The 20,922-nt window shown below is 35.9% G+C and overlaps 1 protein-coding gene across 1 annotated transcript in view; it reads right to left on the bottom strand.

Moving 5' to 3' along the window:
• The window catches only part of FES (FES proto-oncogene, tyrosine kinase), a 171,933-nt gene that overhangs the window by 67,447 nt on the left and 83,564 nt on the right, over positions 1-20,922 (bottom strand). The window contains exons 11-12 of the mRNA XM_009864898.1: positions 20,506-20,709; positions 16,657-16,779 (exon numbers count right to left, since the gene is read on the bottom strand). Coding sequence (XP_009863200.1) covers positions 16,657-16,779; positions 20,506-20,709 — 327 coding nt within the window. The remainder of the gene's footprint in view (positions 1-16,656; positions 16,780-20,505; positions 20,710-20,922) is intronic.

Genomic DNA, 20,922 nt, shown 5'->3' with positions numbered 1-20,922 from the left:
TTCTGTGATTCTGTGAAATCTATACATCTGGTGTAAAAAGGAAGGGCACTGCATACCATCATGAAAACATCATCCGAACTGTACAGTATGGTCAAGTAAACATCATGATGTGGGTCTGCTCTGCTGCATCAGGGCCTGGCCAGCTTGCAGTCATTGAGGGGAAGAGGAATTCCCAAGCGTATCAAAACATTCTTCAGGATAATGTGAGAATGTCTGTATGTCAGCTGAAACTCTGTAGATGGACAATGACCCAAACTACCGGAGCACGTTCACAATAGAACGGCTTCAGAAAAACAAAATCCAGGAAGAAGGGCTAAAATCCCTCCTGACCCATGTGCAGGTCTGACCCACAGCTACAGGAAGTACCTGGCTGAGGTTGTTGCTGCCAAGGGGGTGTCAACCAGTCATTGATTCCAAGGGTTCACTTAACTTTTACCATGAGCTTTTTGAATGTTGAATGAGTGTGTTCAATAAAGACATGGAGGATCAGAACTTTTTTTGTTATTATTTTAGGCATATTATACTTGTCAATACTCTTAACTTAGATGATGGTTAGATCACATTTTATGACGAGTTAACGCAGAACACCATGAATTCCAAAAGTTTCATATATACTTTTTCCTGCAGTGGTATCTCTTTACAGCTAGTCCTAGGCAGCAGCACTGAGGCTTGCCAGACAGGACCCACCTCACTGCCCTCAGTGAGGGCACAGGGCAGGCCAAGGGGACAGCCTCAAGTTCAGATCAGCCAAGTCCACAGTAACAAAGCAGATTCAGGGTCAGGCTGGGAAGGCAGCCTCTGGGTCAAGGTCAGGATGAAGGCCTGTGTCAGATGCAGCCCCATGACCAGCTGCCAGGTTCATAGTGACAAGGCAGTGCCAGGGTCCTCCCAAAAGCCAGCTGGCGGTCAGGATCCAGGATCAGATCAATGTAGTACGTGTCCAGGCATAGGAAGGGTGGCACACCAACAGGAGTTGGGGCTAAGCAGTAAAACCTCAGCCAAAAGTGGCTCTTGTGGGACAGGGTGTGGCCCTGCCTGGGACCTTCACCTCAAGGCGCTGAAGCATCCAGTAGAGAGCTGGAAGTTACAGCTCTCAGCTGCATTATTTTATGTCGGTCCTGAGCCCTGGCCAGGAGTGGAGATGCACTCAGGGCCTTTACTGAGCTAGCTGTTTAGTAACAATATTTTTGGAGTCCTATCACTGTACCTAACCTTTTGAGATTCTTCTAGATCTGTTGGCCAAACACTGAGAAATAAATTATCAACTAGTCAATTAACATATTGAAGAACTTCGTCAGCCTTGACACTGCTAACCTTCTCCAATGGTCAGGTACTAACAGTCGTTGTACTGAAGGTTTATATGAACAACAGTTTAGTACTGAGTACTTTTACAGGGTTTCTGAGGCTATTCAGGATACTTGTTTTCAACAAAGATAAGCATTTTCAGACAAGAGTGTTAACTGCAACTCAAAAATACCTGCAAAGAGACAAGTAATTAAAGAAATAAAACCTTAAATTGTGAAAGAGAATGCCTCAAAAATCACCAGAAATTTCTCTTATTGCTTGTAAAATAAAGTATTTTGGATATGAGAAGATGTTTCATGGTTTCCTGGAGCAAGTTTCAAACTTTGAGCAATTAGCAGGGAATCAATTGTGCCTCAGTCCTTTCTTCAGCGGAGATACAGGCACTGGAGTTGTGTGCAACACCACTGAGGCCACAGCAGATGGTCACTGTACAAGATGCAATCTCATTTTTCTTTTTCTGAGCTGTAAGACTGAAATGGTATCAGTATTAACCTAAATTTCTGCCAAATATGTAAGCTCAAGTCTGAAGTGCAGTTTTCCTTCTGCCTATCTCCCTTCATTAGCAGAAACCACATCAAAGAAACCACAAATTATTATGCCAGGAAGAAGGCTTACAAATTAGTTGCAGTAAATTATAACAGCTTTCAATAAAATGGAAAACATCATACAGAATGAATACTTAGGGCTCAAATTCCCGTAGCATTATTTTTCTAAAATTTTCATCATGAAGAACTATAAATTGATACTTTTGCAAACTAACAACCAGCAGTAAGGCAATTCGATACTAAATATTTTGAAACCCAACATTTTAGGAATTAGATATGAATTTATGAGCCTCAGCGTAAACATTCGGTTTTAAAAATCTTAGCATTTCTAACAGGAGAGAGAAAAAGGGCTAGAAGAAAAATGCCACCTGTGCTTGAATTCATTTTCAGAGTACTATAAAATAAAACCAAGATCTTTACCCAGAATCCAAGAAGAACCTGATCAGGTTCCAGCACAGTATGAATAAATAAGACTTCTGTGTTAATATCATTTTTATTTATTTATCTTTTCTCTGTTACATTAACTAGTTCATAGAATCAAAGAATTGCCTAGGCTGGAAGGGATCTCAGAGATCATTTTAATCCAGCCTCCCTGTTGTCAGGGACACCACCTCTTGACTAGATCAGGCAACACATAGTTCAGAACACATTAAAATCAAAAGGCTAGATGCCTTCATACTAATCAAGTAGGATCTATAGTAAATTCTGCCACTGCTTTTCATCCTAACGCTAAATGTAACAAAAGCATAAAAGGCTAAAAACCTCTAGAAACTGGAAACCCTAAGCTGATTTAGGCAACACCAAAATTATTCACATGTGGAGTGATGTGGAACATAGCATGTGGAACTTATCAAAAGCCTAAGTATGTCTCACCTTTCTCTCAACCTCGTAAATCATTAACATTCCTTTAAAAAAACCCAATAAAATAGAGGGATATTGTCAGCTACTTATAATGTATAGTGCATAAACATGTATTATGCCTGTTTCTTCATGTTGTAAACAGAAAAAATGCATTAAGGAAAATATTTCGGAAAGTAGCATTTGGTCTCCTTCCAAATGAAACAGAAAATAGCGACAGAATGAATTACCGTAGGAAAGAGTAATTTTTCAATAACAACAAAAACAGAAAGTCAATCTTTTGTTTTCAGTACCAAGAGTATCAGAGTAAGATTCTTTTTAATGGCTAATAAAATCATAATTACAGATAATTTTTCATCACATGGATATTTGAATATCACTTACTAGAATCTGAATCAGAGAAAACACCAGAACGTGAGTAACAGTTGTGTGCATGATAGGACAGGGCCTATCAATGTGGAAATGAAAATGATCTTCTTAGGGAAGTATTATTTTTGATACTACCTATGCCAGTAGGCTTAATGTGCATATCAATTCCATGAATCATAAACTATGTATTTCAAGTCCTCCAGATTAAGTACAGAAATAAAGATAGCTAGCGGAAAAGATTTTTTCATAGGAACAAGTGAGCTTTACAAGAGGAGTTTTGAAAAAACCTCACTGACAACTTCTTTAAAACTGTTTCAGAATAAAGATTCATGAGCTGTAAAAATTGTTATAGTAGCTGTTTTGCATTATTATCAGAACTGTATTAAGCCACATGATGAAGCTCAATGTGAGCTGTAAAACATAATAATAGTGCCGACAGGTTTACCTCCTTGGAAGAGGTACTATTTCATCTTACTATTGTTCCATTAAAAAAAACACTGCCAAGTTCATCCTTTCTGCTAAACCAAATTCTAAATGGCCATAAACCAAGAGGGTAGAATTGAGATTTGCAAAAGCTACTGCGCAGTGTATAAACCTCACAAGTGTCCTCAGATTAACTACACAGCTTTTCTTTGAGCACTTTCTTGAAGATCAACAGACAATGTGACTACAGAAGTCAACATACAAAATTTTTTCAGGATGTGCAGTATTGCCCTAATATATTCCTTATATTCTCTTATTCACCAAAGGACTAGAAAGATGCTGATACTCTTTCAGTGAAAAATAAAAGAATAAAGAAAAATAAAAGAATTATGGGGGGCTGGACTAGATGATCTTTTGAGGTCCCTTCCAGTCCCTAACATTCTGTGATTCTGTGAAAAAAACCGGGAAGAAACAAGACACAGAATGGAAAACCTTAAGTACAGGAAAAGGAAAGATAAGCTTATGTCAAAATCATTGTATTTCATAGAATCATAGAATGGCCTAGGCTTGAAGGGACCTTAGAGATCATCTAGTCCAACCTCCCTGTTTTGGGCAGGGACGCCACCTCTCGACTAGACCAGGAACACACGGGGACCGAGTGGGAATTGAACCCGTGACCTCGGTGTGGGTCACTGTTGTCAGCACCGCGCTCAAACCACACAGCTAACCGGCCCCCTAGCATATTAAAGAAACTTACAGCATTCCTCTCTACTTAGTATAGTACATTCAGATCCTAAACCAAAGTACTCTGAATCACCTGTTAACAAGATACATGCAAACAAAGAAATTATCTGCCCTTTACCAGATATGTCCCCCAAAACAGTGACAGTCTTCTGTATGCTCAATGGCAAATAAAACTGCATGGTAGTTTTTCATTTGCATATTTTGCATGATTTTCATAGAGAGGAATGCAAAAGCAGTCATATTATTACATATGCATAAATAAGTTCGAATGGTTAAAACAGACTAAAACACTTTCACATATGCACAAGCATATTTTTACTTCCACCAATGTGCATGGAGAGACACGTACAGCTGGGGTTGGGGTACCACAGACATATATAAAAATGTCTAAGAGAGTTCTCTTGAACTATGTAAGATAGCTGCATACTTAGCTCCATCCTGATTTAAAAATCAAAACATTCATCTGCTTCTAGTTAGATGGTTTCTTTCCATAGAAGATAAAACATCTAACTCACAACAACTACACACTAAGGTGTACTCTCTGTAGGACTTTGCCCTTACAAATCCAACAGTTCTTCCTAAATAATTTCTCAATTATTTAGGTAGTTAGTATGCAATACCTTTAAAAGAGATGCAATTTCACATTAGAGCTTCTACCAAATTACTATTTTGCTCAAAACAAAAGCCCAAGATCCTTTATCCTATCCCTTCCTAGTCATATCTACTCATCTTGCATTGGCTTTCATAATCTTCAGATAACACGTTAAAATCACTGAAATGGAATAGAACTAACCTGGCAAAATTTCACATAAAATCTCATATTAGCTTAAGTTATGATTGGGAAAGAGCAGAGAAAAGGCAAAGCCACACAGAAGGGAAAAGGACAAAGAGCACCCACCCCTCCCACACACACACATCTTTGTGGCACCAGCAACTTGTTCACTTGGCTCTGGTGTAACATGAAACTGCAGCCTTAGTTTATGAAATTTTTTCCAGTGTGAATACCAGTAAGCTCTGTCTGCACTCCAAGTGAGACAGGATGGCTTTGAATTAGAAGGCATACATAAATACCAATAGTTTAAGTTAAGCACATTGCATTAAGTTTTTTACATCAAATACACATTCTTCTATAGCAGGATATTGCTACCTTCTCAGACACCACTAACTCATTATTCAGAATAGCAAAAGCACTGGAAATCTCTGTTGGCAGAACAAAAGCCAGACAATGAAGGACATACAAAGGGGCAGCTGTACAAATAAACCAAGCAGCTCCACTAAATACTAGCAGCTTCTATTATTATTCAAGTACTCTTCTGAATGCAATTTATTTATTTTTCTCATGTATTAATGACATTAGCTTGACAGTATTTCCTCTGTGGTCTATGGCAATCTACTCATTGTTGTAAGTTGCTGTAACTTTTGTATCTTTTCCTGATCCTCCTCAGCATGAAGAACTCCTTTTAAACAAACAGGCCTACAACTAAGCAAACAAATTTACTATTTGTACTTTTTAATTTAAAACATTAACACAGTGAGATAAGGGAAAAACATCTATGTCTACCATGTAACTTTACCTTGCTTTTTTATTTGAAAAGTACTGTAAGCCTGCAAGTTTTTCTGGATTTGTAAAACAACTTAGAAAAAAATCATCCCTTTTCACTTTGTTCATTTGTAGAAAAGAAATCCACTGAAAACAGTGCTTCAATGTTCACAAGTACCTGATCCTCACAGAGATGTAGTCCATCAGTGTACCTTCACAGAATCACAGAATGCCTGAGCAAGGACCTCTGGAGGTAATCTGGTCCAACCTATTCTCAAGCAGGGCCACCTGAAGCCAGTTGCCCAGCACATGCCCAAATCACTTTTGACTACTTCCTAGGAACACCGCTCCACAAACTCTCTGAGAAACCTGTGCCAGTGCTTGCTCACCCTCACAGTTTGTGTCCATTGCCTCTGGTCCTGTCACTGGGCACTCCTGAGAAGAGCCTGTCTCTCTCTGCTTTGCACCTCCATTTTAGGCATTTATACACAGATTTCCAAGGCCTGTCTTCTTCAGACTGAATACTCACTGCTTCAGTCTGTTCATCATGTTGGCAGACCTTTGTGAGGCCCTCTCCAGCACATGTGTGTCTCTCTTGTGGCCAGTGCTCAGTAGAGAAGACGACTCACCTCCCTCGACTTGCTTGGCAGTACTTTGTTCAATGCAGCCCAGGACTCGTCTGGTTTTTTTGACAGGACTTTACAATTCCTTCCCCTTGCTGCACTGCATGAAGCTCCTGCCAGCCTATTTCTCTAGCTTGTCCATGCCCCTCTGGATGGCAGTATGACCTTCTGACATATCAGCCACTCCTCCCAGTTCTGTCTCTTCAGCAAATTTGCTGAGGGTACACTCTGACCCATCATCTAGTTCATCAGTGCAGATAGTAAACAGGATCAGACCAAGTACAGATCCCAGGGCTACACCAGTAGTCACTGGCCTCCAACTAGATTTTTTGCCACTGATCACCATCCTCTGGGGCTGATCTTGAACTTAGTAATCACAGTGGATACACCATGTAAATCATTGGCAATCCTTTTAGGATTCCAACTGACTGAAAGTACCAAACTTGCTTCACTATGAACTGAGGATGAGATCCATGCACTACCCTAAACACTAAAATACAGTATTTATCATGTAAATAAGGCATTCTGAATTTCTGTCTAATCTGGCCCCTGAATTCTCCCTTTATCAACATTTAAATACCTCTCCCAAACAGACCCATGACAGTACTAGATACATCTGATGCACACACTTGATGCAAGGAAAGTGCTACACTTCTTAGTGTTTAGTTTCTTCTCTGTGTATTCCTCCCTTCTCCAGAGCTGAAATGTCAGAAGACAACGGACTTCACCAAACAGGTTTAGTACTTTTGTGGCTTGATCTCATAGAATAACACAATATGTCTTTGATGAATGTCAAGAAACTTAGGTGCAAGAAATCCTTAAAGAGTAGTCATATTTTTGGCGGCAACTACAAGATTGCTCCTGGAGATCCAGATCCATCTGTAACAAGCCATATGCCATTGTAGATACTTACAGAAAAGGTTGTTTTGTTTGATAAACATTAGTTATTTTTTTTTAGTAATTCAAGAGCTATTTCCAACTGAACTGCTCACTTCAAAATCACTTGCAAAAGGTATAAAAATAAACATTATGCAAATAACATTTACTGGCACATTTTTAGGGGTGCTCCCATCCTTACACACATATTACTTAAAGCTTACTTTTTGCTCTACTGGAGCCTCTAGCAGGCAAGGGTTAGGAAAGAACACTCAAGAAAGGAAAGCCTACGCACCAGTACCCCCTGAGCAAAGAACGAGGAGAAGGTGAGATGCTCATTGGCTATGTACAGAAGGCTAGGACAAGAAAGCCTCACAGCTCAACCATATGAGGAAACTTGTGCACATACAATGGACTAATCAGAGCCCCAGTTATTAGTCAATAATTTCTCTCAGGATTGGATATAGTAATCTTCATCTTCCAAAACTTGTTAGGACTGCTTCTTTGAAACAGACTCTTGAAATCTATGGTAACACGCTCATTTTAGTGTATACATACTGTAATCAGACTGTAATAAGAACAAAGTGTGCTTCTAGAGGCTTTCATTGGAGGCCTCCAGAAGTATTTTATGCACATATATGACTTGTTCCACTTATGAAAATATACTGTAGGTGTATCCAACTCAATGGAATTTTCTACAAAAAATTATCTTTTCTACGCAAAAAAAAAAAGTGCACTAGAGGTTGGTGTGTAACTCACGATAAACTCCTATTCTTTAGCTATAAAGTCTGTATTATCCAACAGCCTTTTCTTAATAAAATAAATAAAACATAACACACATACAAACATATAAAGGAATCAATCTGTTCTTTAAGTTCCTATTTGAAAACAAAGCCCAAAACTAAATGGACCATTAAAAATGAATAAAAATTACTGCTGTGACATGTCAATATAGAATTACTCTTTTTATTATGTTTTCCAAATTTATCCAAGATTGTTCCACATTTGGAGTGATTAATAACAGGACACACTCCTTCACTTTAACACTCAGCTTCAACTTCCTGCCTGATATGGAAGCAAACAGACATACATGGTATACACAAAGTACATTCCATATACATACATCACCTACACTGCTAAATATATCTTGATCACTATAATGTTTATTTTATTGGCAAGCTTTAGAAGCATTTATTCTTGGTGGACTGTATGTGAAATCTAACTCAATAATGAGATTTTTCATGATGCTTAAACCAGATAAGCCTTAAGTCCACTGACCTTCTACACACACACATACACACACAAGCAAAAGTGAAAACTACATATCCATGAGGTTTCCTTCCAAGTATGTGGAGAGAGAAGACAGTCTGCATCTGAAGTGGACAACGGCATGCTAAAGGGCAGTGGAATGTATCTACCAGCAGCTCCATGGAAAGTGTAGGTCCACTGAAGTTTGCAGCTACAGAAAGAACAGACATCTATTTTCTTGCTCCCTCCTAGCCAGGAAATCAACAGGAAAAAAGTCTGCTGTGATGCCATCACTTTCAGTAGTTCAATTCTAATAATGTCAGCCTGAGTACCAATTTACTATATGGAAAAATTTAACAGCTCTAACAGCAGGAGCACCTTCCTCTGCCCAGTAGAAACATGACAACGACACATTGCTTAATTATCTGTTGTTAAACGTTGCTAAAGTATCGCTGTTAAACATGTTTCAAAATACATATTTACTTACTGATAAAATCTATATAAAATTACATTCCTGATTAACAACAACAACCAAACCACAAACTATAAATGTCCATTTAAGATTCGTAGCTAAATTATGACTTCTTGCTTCTTTTCTTTTAGTAGGTTTAAATACACAATGACATATACAAAGACGAAGGCATCTGGTAACAAGAAAGCATAACTCAGAAAGACAAATACTTAAACAGACTGAAAAAATACGGAATCAAAACCCCTACTATATTCCATACTACCACCTTTGCCAACAATCCTGTGTTTTCCTGGTATCTTCTGGTGATGTTATAAAAGAAAAATAAAAGAAAAAACCTAGCTTGGATTCTATGTGTGTTTTCATCTAATTCATAGAAAGAATCATAGAAGCAGAGAATGGTTTGAGTTGGAAGGGACCTTGAAGATCATCTAGTTCCAACCCCCCTGCCACGGGCAGAGACATCTCCCACTAGACCAGGTTGCTCAAAGACTGATCCAGTCTGTGTACATATTATTAACTTCTTCATCATTAGAATAAGTAACATTTAGGTCATTTTCTTGAGCCTCTAAATAAAAATTTGTTTCGAAACTCTAAGGAATAACATCTCTTCTTTCTTCCAGAACAATTGGCACATCGTGGACAATGTGTGCATAGACCAGATGCTATTATTCACCTGTGGCAGACACATAAAAAGCTACACATTAATTATCTTATTTTTCTTAGAGAGAGGAAAAACACTCTATAAATTTCCATTGCAGTATGATTGTAAAAAAGGTGACCATCAATCTCACGAGTATTTAAAAATTTACAATAGCTATGACTTGTTAGCCACTGATAACCACTACAAGTCTAGTCTCCCTGGTCCCTCTTTACAACACTTCACTCCTTTATGAACATTTTGTTCTGCTTAAACTGGTGAATGCTAAAACAGTTGGAGGTAATCACAAGTTATCCTATTGTTCCTCATTCATAACTATAATTCTCTAAAGGTATTTAAAAGCACAGGTTGATTCTTAATCTATGCTGCAAGAGACTTTTGAGAAACTATATTCATACTTGTTAGCTACATTCTGTGAAAATATTGTAAACAAAAAGCATTATTTGTATTAAAGTCTCACTGACTGCATTACTAAACCCAAGAACAATATAATTAAGGGCTACATGAAGTTTGTAGCTCACAATTTTATGGAAAATAATAATTATAGACAATTGGAATTAAAAATCTGGGGAAGCAGTCAGAATCCATAAAAAATCAGAATGTTATTTCAGGAAAAGCAACCTACTACTGCAATCCTACCCAATTCTAATAAAGTGTTACTATTGTGCTATAGTAACACTTAATTGTAAAGTTTCTGTCAACACTTAAAACCACGGTGCAAAGCCCCAGTTTCAATTCGTGTTCCATAATTGTGTGACTTACATCCAGAATACTACCGAACCCAGTCAGCACATTGTTTTTCACATGTATATACAAAATGTTAGCAATAAAATCTGGTAGATCCAAATAATCTTTGCAGAAGGATGTTTTAATTGAAGTAGTTTTTTTCTCCTAGTTATAAGTTTTTTTCAAAGCCCCTCTCTTTGAGATCTTCCATTTAATACTTAAATACTTTAAATACATAAATACTTCTCCCAATAAACTGTCCACAGACCTTTTTAAGAGATTGCTCAAAACTGAAATTCTCTTTGCTAAAATGGTATTCAAATACTTCATAAAATATATTGTTCTCTAAGCATAAGCTAATGCCTGCATGCTTTAAGAATGTTATCTTCCAATTTTATTCTAAATCTGATCATGAAAAGAACTGCCATAAAGACAAGGCTGAACCAGAAACATTCATTAGAAAAGATTTTTAATGTCACAGTCTTTAGTAAAAGCTACAGAAGACTTTGACCACTGGATAAAAAACAATCTTTGCTACTCTTCACTCAGGTAGCCTTATGTGCCTCTGTTATCATAACATATTTTAAGAGATTTTCTTGAGAAAAAATCCTGTATTTAAAAGAAGTTAGGATACTTGAAATTCTACACAAATTCAGTTTAACACTTTGCTACCACTATTATTCACCTCTTGTCGCTTTTCTCATTAGGCTGCAAAACCTTGATAAGTACGGGCCACCATTATGGAAGACGTATTCCTTTTGCTACCTGAGAAAAATACTGCAACCCTAAAAATCTCTCCTAAAAACCAGAAAAGCAAATAGTATAACACTTCTAAATTCTGAATAAATAGGAATATAACTGAAATGAATCTCTAGCATTATGATATGAAACTGTTATCAAATATTAATGGCTGTGGGATTTTTTTTGGATTCCAGAATTAAACTAAAGAACCTACTGAAAAATCTGCCTGAATTTTCCTAAAAAATACTGCCAATTTCCCTGACATATGAATCACAGGGGTTCTGAGTGATCCTAATAATACTTACTGGCAAACAAGTGGCAAAAGAGTCATTTCGTGCTTATGCAACAAAAGCAGTTATTCCTATAAGTACATCTTTTAACTATTATAAATCCTTACTTCTTATTGTGGATTTAATTTCCTTAAAGAAAATCAAAGATGTATTTTAAGACTTAAAAATGCATGTATCGTGCTCATGAGAATTACAGCTTTGGGACAAATATCAGACTATGATCACCAGGTTTTTCTTAGCTTTCTTACAAGACAGGCCAGATGCATGGGTACCAAGCAGGCAATTCACAGGGGGATCCTATTTGGAGGTACAAACCTACCCTACCTAAAACTGTGATAACTGAATTGCTCACTGCTGTAGCCTACTTCTTCCTTTCAGCTGAGATTTCTGCTCCTAAAGAGCTGTCCCTCATGTCAAACATGCAAGATGATCTTCCCAAAAGGCATCACTGTTACTTCAGTTGTTTCCCTTTTCAGCATCTTAATTCTTCCCTGTCACAAGATGAGAATCTCTAACCGAGTGACAGGATTGTTTTTTCATAAACTTGAAAGCTTTTTTGCCAAGTCTCTTTGCTTTTCGCCAACTTCTCTCAGCAGGCCCACCTGAAAGTAAGGCAACTCAGCAACCTCCTGTAGCCTCCCTTCTGGCCTGATAAACATACGTTACCTGCACCATGAGCACACATGTTGTCTACAACACAGACCTTCAGCTTGGTTTCGCAGAATAAAACAAAACCAAGTAAAACATCTGCAAAAACAACCAACACTAAGGGGAGCCAAAAGTCAGGAAAACAACTTCTGGTTAGCTCTGCATGGATAAATGTATGTTAACTAATTGCTGAAGGAAACAGTATTAGTTCTGCCATACTACTAAGAAGCTGAAACGTGGGACAGATAGATTGTATATGCTTTCAGCCTTTGAACTGAGCTCAAAGACTTCTAAATACAGGTGAAATTGGTTCAGTGACTACAAAATTAGGGTCATGTCAGATTTTTAGCTTTATGTTCTCACTTAAATTTATATTTCTTTATTCTTTCTTTCCATGTCTATCTTGGATCGTGCAAGACAGCATCAGATCTGCACAGAATTCTCACATCATTTGCAAACTTATTCATCAACATTAGAGCTACTATAAAATACATCTTTTTTTTTGCTTTTAACAATTCTCTTTCATCTCACTCAAAATAATTCACAGTTCCTTGTTTTCCCACATAGAAAAAATGTTTGAGGCCATACCACAGGCTTCACTGACACATCAAAATAGACCTCGAATTTTTAAATAAAAGCTACTGGCAATAAATACACAGCCTAACTCACCTGACTAAGCAGAATTTGAGTTTACTACAGAAGATACAAAGACTAGGACTACGTTAGCACTAATGATATAGCAGCAGACCTCCGGAGTGAAAGAGTTGGTGCTGAGGACCTGAAACATACATTTTGGGGGAAAAACGCTGCTTCAGGCTAGATCTGTCCAGGTTCTGAATTCCCTCCCATCAGTAGTTGTCCATTGGGTCATTTTGTTTCAGCTGAAAGGAGTGAAATCTGAATCTTCAGAGATTGCTCAATGATGGAAGCATAGCATCCTAGGTGGCACCTGACAGATTTGCTTTTGTTTCAGGCAAAAACATTAATATAGATTTATCCCAATAAAAATTGTATTCCTTATTTCTTTGATGATTTTTCTTTCTTGTAGTCAAACTGAAGCATATGTAGAACGTAATACAGACTTCTTAATCATAAAAATATCTTTCAGAAAATTTAGAAACACCCAGAACATGAGGTCAAAGATGTTAGAAAGTTAAAATATGTTTAATATGGTTAAAATAGTATTTCTACTAGTAAAGTCCTTGGGTATGTACTGAGGTTACTCTGGGGTTTTACATACTAGTCATTCCATCTATAATAAATTGAAGAACATAACATGTATTTTTTTCTAGAAGATTATAAATAAATATGAGAAACTTTTCCACTAAAGAAAGCACTTGCAGATATCTTTTAAACACCCTCGGTTTTTCCAATTTAAATTCTATTATTATAGTGTCATTAAAATTCCAAGCAGGCAGATTTGGTCTACAAGAAATGGGATGTGGGACAGGCCTTTTGTGAAACAATTAAGACTGTTCCTTTCAAGGGCAACGTCACAGAAGGTGAACACTAATTTTACTAATATGGTAAAGGAGGATGAATGACTGCAGGAAGGAAGGAAAACAAAAACAACGTATGTAGCATAATTTTTGGGGTGTGAAGTTCTCTGTCATATTTAACTTTCACTTTCTAAATAGGTTATTGCAGGGACAGTGATTTGCATAAAAAGATTATAGAGTGCATGAAACGTCAAAGGCTGCTTTGCAGCTATGGTATGAACAAAGGAAAAACAGCCTTTGCAGACGTCAAACGAATTTTAAGGAAATAATGAAAGACATTCTGATGAGAGCACTGTGATGTATAAAGCCCCTTCAACACTAGGTGTCAGAGTGCATATGCTATTTCTGAAAATAACTTGAAATGTCTTCACTTCTCCATATGAAAGACAGAACTCCATGAAAATAATAAAAAAGGCTCACAACGTTCTTATTACTTCCAAAATACCTTTTTCCTAACAACTATATTTTTTATCAGATGGAACAACTAAAATCATCAGAAAATTGTAGCTCAGACTGAAAGGTATTACAAAATAGAGTAATTTAAATATTTTTAGAATAGCTCTTCTAAAGTAATTTATAACATCTAAACAACACTCTTATCAATATAAGACAGTATTTGTTCAAATACAAAAATTTATTTAAAAAGTTGGTTCAAATTGCTGGTTGTGAAGCACTAAGTAGACTACACATTGGGTTTGGTTTAGACAAAGCAGAAGTAGCTATCAGACACTGACATCATATTTCATAAATTCTTGAAAGCCTGCATGCAATATATGTAATATGTATATTTAAAAACCCCTATCCAATAAGAATTCCTGTGACCTAATACTATTCTTGGCACTAACAGTTAGTATTACAACTCATAACCTTTCCACTACTTCATGTAACCTATTAGAACGAAAGTTGAAAAGTTCATTGACTCTAAAAGAAATACTCTTGAATATTAAGACTGACATACACCAGCACAAAGTCATACAACAAAATAAGTGGAGCCTGTGTGATTGAGTTTTACAGACAGACATACTTACAATGTTTAGGGAAACCTGAGTAGCAAAAGTACTTTTGTATTGCAGCTTAAATTAACTACCAACTGGTAATCAAAATAGAATGATCCTAGAGGAAATATTAATATTTCCACTAGTTTTAATTTATACTAACTCACGTAAGCAAGTCCACTGAGGAGTGGGCCCATTTCATTTTCCCCTTGAAAAGAAGAAAAAAAACCCAAACCCTGACTTTGTACCCAGTAACAGCAGATAAGCTAAAAAGTCTGTCTTAAAAGTTGTCCTTTATCACATTGTAAGGAGATTATGATACAAGTGGTATGTATTCAAGTTCTGGAAAGACCCACCACATAGTGTGCATACATGTCTGTGTGGTTATCTTCAAGGGATCTAGGCTACCCCTATGTGCATTTACACCTCAAAGGCCATGAGATGAAGTACAGTAATGGAGAAATGGCCAGGAAGGTCAATCTGGCACCATATTTCTTCCATTCTGTAAATAGTAAAAAAAGTCTCTGACTGTACATAGTTCCATAAAACTATGCATAAATTATAACTTGTTTTTTAAATTATAGCAAAACAAAACAATAATATCAGGAATATAGAAACTCTTGTCTTTGAACTAAACAACAGAGAATGAAGAGATTATGCTCTCCATTTGATATTTTCCTGTTTAATGTTAATGGAGAATAACAAAGAATAGGTTCTATTATCATTTAGTATGCACTAACGCACTGCACTATAGTTTTAGATCTGTTAAACCAAGGCCTCATAGTGCATATGTTAGACAAAGGCTGAAAAAAGCCAGGAAACAGCAAAAGCAGTAAACACTTAAAACAAATAGGGTATTATAATAAGACGAAATTTTGCAAATAGATATAGATGTAGATCTATAAATATATAGAAATCTATATATCTATAATAGATATAAAAAGATTTCATTCTGTGTTTGATAGCCATTTATTTCTTGCTTAAACAGTTTATATCAAAATACAATTATTCACACATCAGAATGATGTTCTATGCTTTCTCATATGTTCTACAATGAATTTAAGCAATATTTTCTGTTCAATAAAATGCCAATTTGGTAATCAGTAAGACACTAACATAAAATGTGAATTTACAAATCCTCATTCTTTAAATTCTATAATTATACAATATAGGGAAGCATAGAGAAGTGTAAAAAAAGTGTTAATCCTGAGAAAGGGAATATGCTTTAATTTCTTAGGATCATCAGTAGAAAAGGACTAGGACCTTGGAACAGGAAACGAACTCTGAAATAGAAACTGTCATGCTTCCTAAAATTTTGTAGAATACAGAAGGTGCTTTACACATACTCAAAACTAGTATTTTTTAAAATAAGTCAACAACAAATGGCTTACAGTTAAAATACAAATACTTCAGCGGAGAAAAGTTGGTTTATGAATGAAAGACCAACTAAGTAGATACTAAATGCAAAATTACTGGAAGAATCTGAGGAGACTCTTAAGCTTTCTAAACAGTGATACAATTTAGTAGTTCCATCCCTTTTTGTTTCCTCCTGAAAGACTTTCTGCAAATAGCTTAATGACTAAAAAGAGAATTTTTGTCTCAAATTTGCAATGATGCTGGAATGACAGTACATTCTTCTGTGTTTGTGTAACTTATTTCTAAGACATAAAATAGAGACAAAATGGAGTTGTCATAACTCTTCCAAATTTCATGAGAACTTTATCACCTAAGGTACACCATTTTGAAAAAAAAAAATTTCTTCATCACAACTTTATGGGCAAGGAACTACTACTTTCAATTTCTTAGTAGTGAAATCCAAATTGGAAACCAAGAAGAAAAGTAGGACAGTTTGTGAGATGCTGAATGCCATCCTTTCAAGATAGTGAAGATTCAGTATAAGAATCAGGATTGAGCGTTGTTTTAAAGGAATGTGTTGCACAGAGCAGAGAAGGGTGAAAAAAGCTCAGAAAACAAGAGTCACAAAACGAGCAGGAACGAAAAATCTGAGAACTCGCCTAGAAGATATTTTAAATCATAATACAACCCCCCCTCAAATTCTTCTCACTTAAATAGAGTTCTTGGAATGCATGCATTACCTTAACAACAGGATTCAGCAGAACAACACCTGATTTCTTTGTAATAACTTGCTTTGTTGTGTAATGATGTTCTATGAGCTGAGGAATAGTTGGAAATCCGGTTCCTTCAAAACGATACTGACTCTGTATGGAAGTAAAAGGAAATAACTGTTTTTCTACAAAAAATATTTCAAGAAGGAAACTGCCTAAGTGCACCACCAAGCTACCCTAGCTAGTAACAAAACAAAGAAATGTTCGCTTTTACAGAATTACATTTCTTTCCTGATCTATTTAATAGGATTTCTGCAGAATTAAATGGAACAATAGCTAGGAAACTAATGCAAATTACTGCATCACTCATTTAAGGCAAAATGATAAAATTTAAAGAGATATGACAATTAAACATAAAAGTCCAACAGAATAAAAAAAATATTCCAAATTAGAAAAAAACAACACTAACTTCCTAATTACACAAAGTTTTAAGAATTGCAGAAAAAAAGTAAAAAAATAAAAATGTGACAATAAAAAAAATCATGATATAAGTAACACTATCATATTCAGATTTTACTGTATTTACTATGTTTGATAAAGTTAATAAATCCCTGGCACAGAAGTATAAGATGTATGACTGGTCTTTACTAAGGAGTATATACTGGAAGAGTGTACAGCCACCAAAAGCAAAGGCAGGTCATGCATATAACTCATAGAGAAGTTCTGCAAGGCAAAATTCCTCTTCCATCCCCACTCTGCTTCATGAATTCATTTCTTTTTACATATATAAATGAATACAACAGAAACATTGTATCTCCTAATATTTTCTTAGAAGAATATAATATTTTCATAGCAATTACTGCTAGGATATATCATACTTCCAGGTGCTAAGGTGAAAAACCGATTTTCGTTGCTTATATTTGCCCATACACTTGATAGGAAAAAAATAGTACAGAAGTGTTTATTTCATCCTCCTGAATGTCTTAAATTACAGGCTGCAGCTGACTGGAATGCAGTATTAAGTCTTGTGCCTATACAAGACTCAGCATCTTCAAGTAGAGAACCCTTCCCACAAGAGAAATTGCCATAAACTAGCCTGACAACTACTGCAATTAAAAAATTTCAAAGTACAGATGGTGATTCAAGTTCACTTAAAAAACTGAGCAATGCAAACCTCTACCTCTGGCATGCAGACTTTTTTCTTTCCAGCCCCCAGGGTTAAATTCTTTGCACAATGCACTGAACATTTTTCTTCCTTTGGGGTTAAAGCATTATCTTCTCGAAATGTGTTATCACTGTTAGTAAAGACAACTTCCTGATGCCACCTAATTTAAACATTACTGGTTCTCTGTCATGAATATGTTCTCATAGTCTGGATATGTTTCACTGTTTATCTTGTTGCTTAACCTTATCCACTTATTAGTGAATCAGCTTTGACTGACCGGTAGCACTAGTTCCCAGTACTTTCAAACAAGCTCCTTCATATTTCTCTGCTGTTGAACCAAAAACTGTGATGTCCTCCCTAGCACAATAAACAGAACTGCCTATTATTTCCTCATTCCAGACCGTAGTGTGCCCATCTGCTGCCATTTATGTGAGAGCTTCAGAGCAGACAGCGTTCTTTGATTGCATGTATTTACACAGGATCCTAACCATTATTAAAATCACTGACAACAATTTGAAAATAGCACAGCCTCAAATAAGCACCAGGGAAAAACAACAGCAGTGAATTTTGATGCTTTACACTAAATGATGAACTCATTCATTTTACACACACACACACACAGAGTTTTATTAAGATCAGCATTTAAAATAATGGTAAAACCAGAGAGCAAACACTTATACAATAAAGGACCACTTTCAAAGTAGGTATGTGTTCCACTCCGACCTTCAATATTTGATTCAGATGAAATTTTGTATATGGAGACCAAGGCTGGTCTCATATAGGGAACTGTCAGTAATCCAAGAGTATGATTTGACTGGTCACAGAGACACAATTTCAAATTGTTCATATGATTGCAAACAAGTCCCTTGCACTAAACTCCCCTAAAAGTTTCCTACCAAAGTGTTCATGACTAGAACCCCTCTTGTTAGGTGACCACAACAGTCTCATAGTCTAATTCCTTTTCAGAGCTTAATTAGCTTTTTTCTATTTTTTTTTTAATTAATGCACTTTTTTTTTCAAAATAAATGTAGAAAATCCAATGCATAGGAGTGTGTAATGAGTTCTGCATTTAAGAAAAAAAGTTTTGACTTCCACAGTTGTGACAAAAGTCTATCATAAGGAGAGATTAATATAATGTCTTATTACTAAATGTGTAAGCAGGTAGATCTAGTCACCCGGACTAGATGTCTGGACAGTCCAAGCTATGTAATATTAAACAGTATCAGGCTTACATTTCAAATGTAACTCCAAAGTAGTGAAAATACAGAAATAAAGACAGCTTTTAATTCTTTTTTTTTTTTTTAGTGTGTGAAGAAAACAAACCCCAGAAATTTGAATTTACAGGTAGGCCTCAAAGCAATACTTATTAAAAAAAAAAAAATCTTTCTACTTTAACTGACCTGAAAGCCCAATCTACATGTTTTGAACAATGTACTTGCCACATACAAGGTTTTATACAAAATTATTTTAGTGACACCAAGTACACAACATGCATTTACTTTTGCTGAGTCAGGATCGGATTGTTTTAAGCGTCTTGTAAGACTCTGTGCATCTAGGTATTTTATTGGTCTTAATTTCTCACTCAGCACTCTGACATACCAAAATACTTTAAAGACATAAAATCAAAGTAAAAGAAAACCTGACTGTGTGTAATGGTTCACTTCTACAAGGAAAATTAATGAAAAGTCCAGCTGGACAAGTGTCCATAATCATTGATCCTACTGAAGCCTTCCAACTTGTACAAAGTTTGAAAAACATCCCTAACTCTTGTTAAAAACAAATAAATCAGGTACATAAAACTGAATTCCCCCTGGCATGCTGCATCAGCTGAGGCTTTAGAGGAGTTCCCTCAGTGTAAATACTGTTATGCAATTAAAATTTTGTATTTTTCTGTGGGAGGAATTATTACAAGAGACTGAAATATGTTTTGGCAGAATTAGTAAACTGAAATTGAGAATTATTTGCTGCTGTATCATACTTAAAGAGTACTTTTTAGTAATGTTACAAGAACTGGCATATTTTGAATGAGTTTGAAATTCTGAAAAGTGAAAAGAAAAATATGTAATTAAAAAAATGCATTAGGAATAAAAAATACATAGCATACATAGATTAAGATCCTGTTTCAAATGACATTTTTTTGCTAAGTTAGAGCAACAAGCGGATCAGTTCTGGCACTTAAAATCACATATGCTGTGCAACATCCACAGGCATTTGTGTTATACTGAAAAAAAGAAAATCCATAGGGCTAAAAAGAACATAAGCATCTCTAGTGCAGTAGCGACTTCTAATTGCCAACTGTAAAAAAATCAACATATTTTTCAGGAAGACTCAATGGAATCTTTACAGTCTGAATTAAAAGTTGCCCAATTAGCACTAACTATGAAAATGTGTTCAAAAAATAAATATAAGTACACGCATAAATTAGTAGTAACGGGTTCTGGATTTCAAAACATTTACAAAAATATCTTGGTTTTTCAATATAAAATAAAAGAAGTTAATATAAAAGATACTGACTTCATACTGCATATTTTCCCTTGTTCCCCAAAATGACATTTCCCTTGTTTCAGCACTGATGAAAATATTTCCAACAGCTTTCATATTTTCATACAAAGGCTAGAGCCATTTGCCACAGTAAAATATGTAGATCCTGAATTGTTTATCTAAAATTATAAACTTCCTAACATTGAATATTCCGTACTATATCAGAGACGTACATCAGCATATTGTATGATAAAGTGTCTCCGTTGTCCATCTGAAAACACAGAAAGGACATATTCACCAGGTTTCCCGTGGCTCTCTCGCACCAAGAAGTCTCCTTGCTGTTTTAACAGCTCCTGGGCTTCTACTCGTGGAATTGCACCATGATACCAGTCTTGCTCAGCCAACGGTTTCTCAGTGGTTGAAATTACATCAAAGAACTTGAGAAAAATATTGAAGAAAAATGTTACTACAGCAGTACATTTTTAGAATTTACTTTTACTTGATAGACAACAATAATTTCTATTTCAGTATTTAAATAATGTATTTCTATTAACAAACAAAATCAAGGCTCCAACAAAAGGCATATTAAGGCACGATTTATACAAAAGGCATACTGATCACCATATTTTCTATTACCTAAAAAGTTAATG

This window comes from Apaloderma vittatum, unplaced genomic scaffold, assembly GCF_000703405.1.
Source record: "Apaloderma vittatum isolate BGI_N311 unplaced genomic scaffold, ASM70340v1 scaffold3562, whole genome shotgun sequence".
Classification (NCBI taxonomy): Eukaryota; Metazoa; Chordata; class Aves; order Trogoniformes; family Trogonidae; genus Apaloderma; species Apaloderma vittatum.
The sequence above is the reverse complement of the archived record's forward strand: the minus strand, read 5'-3'. Positions and strand labels throughout refer to the sequence as shown.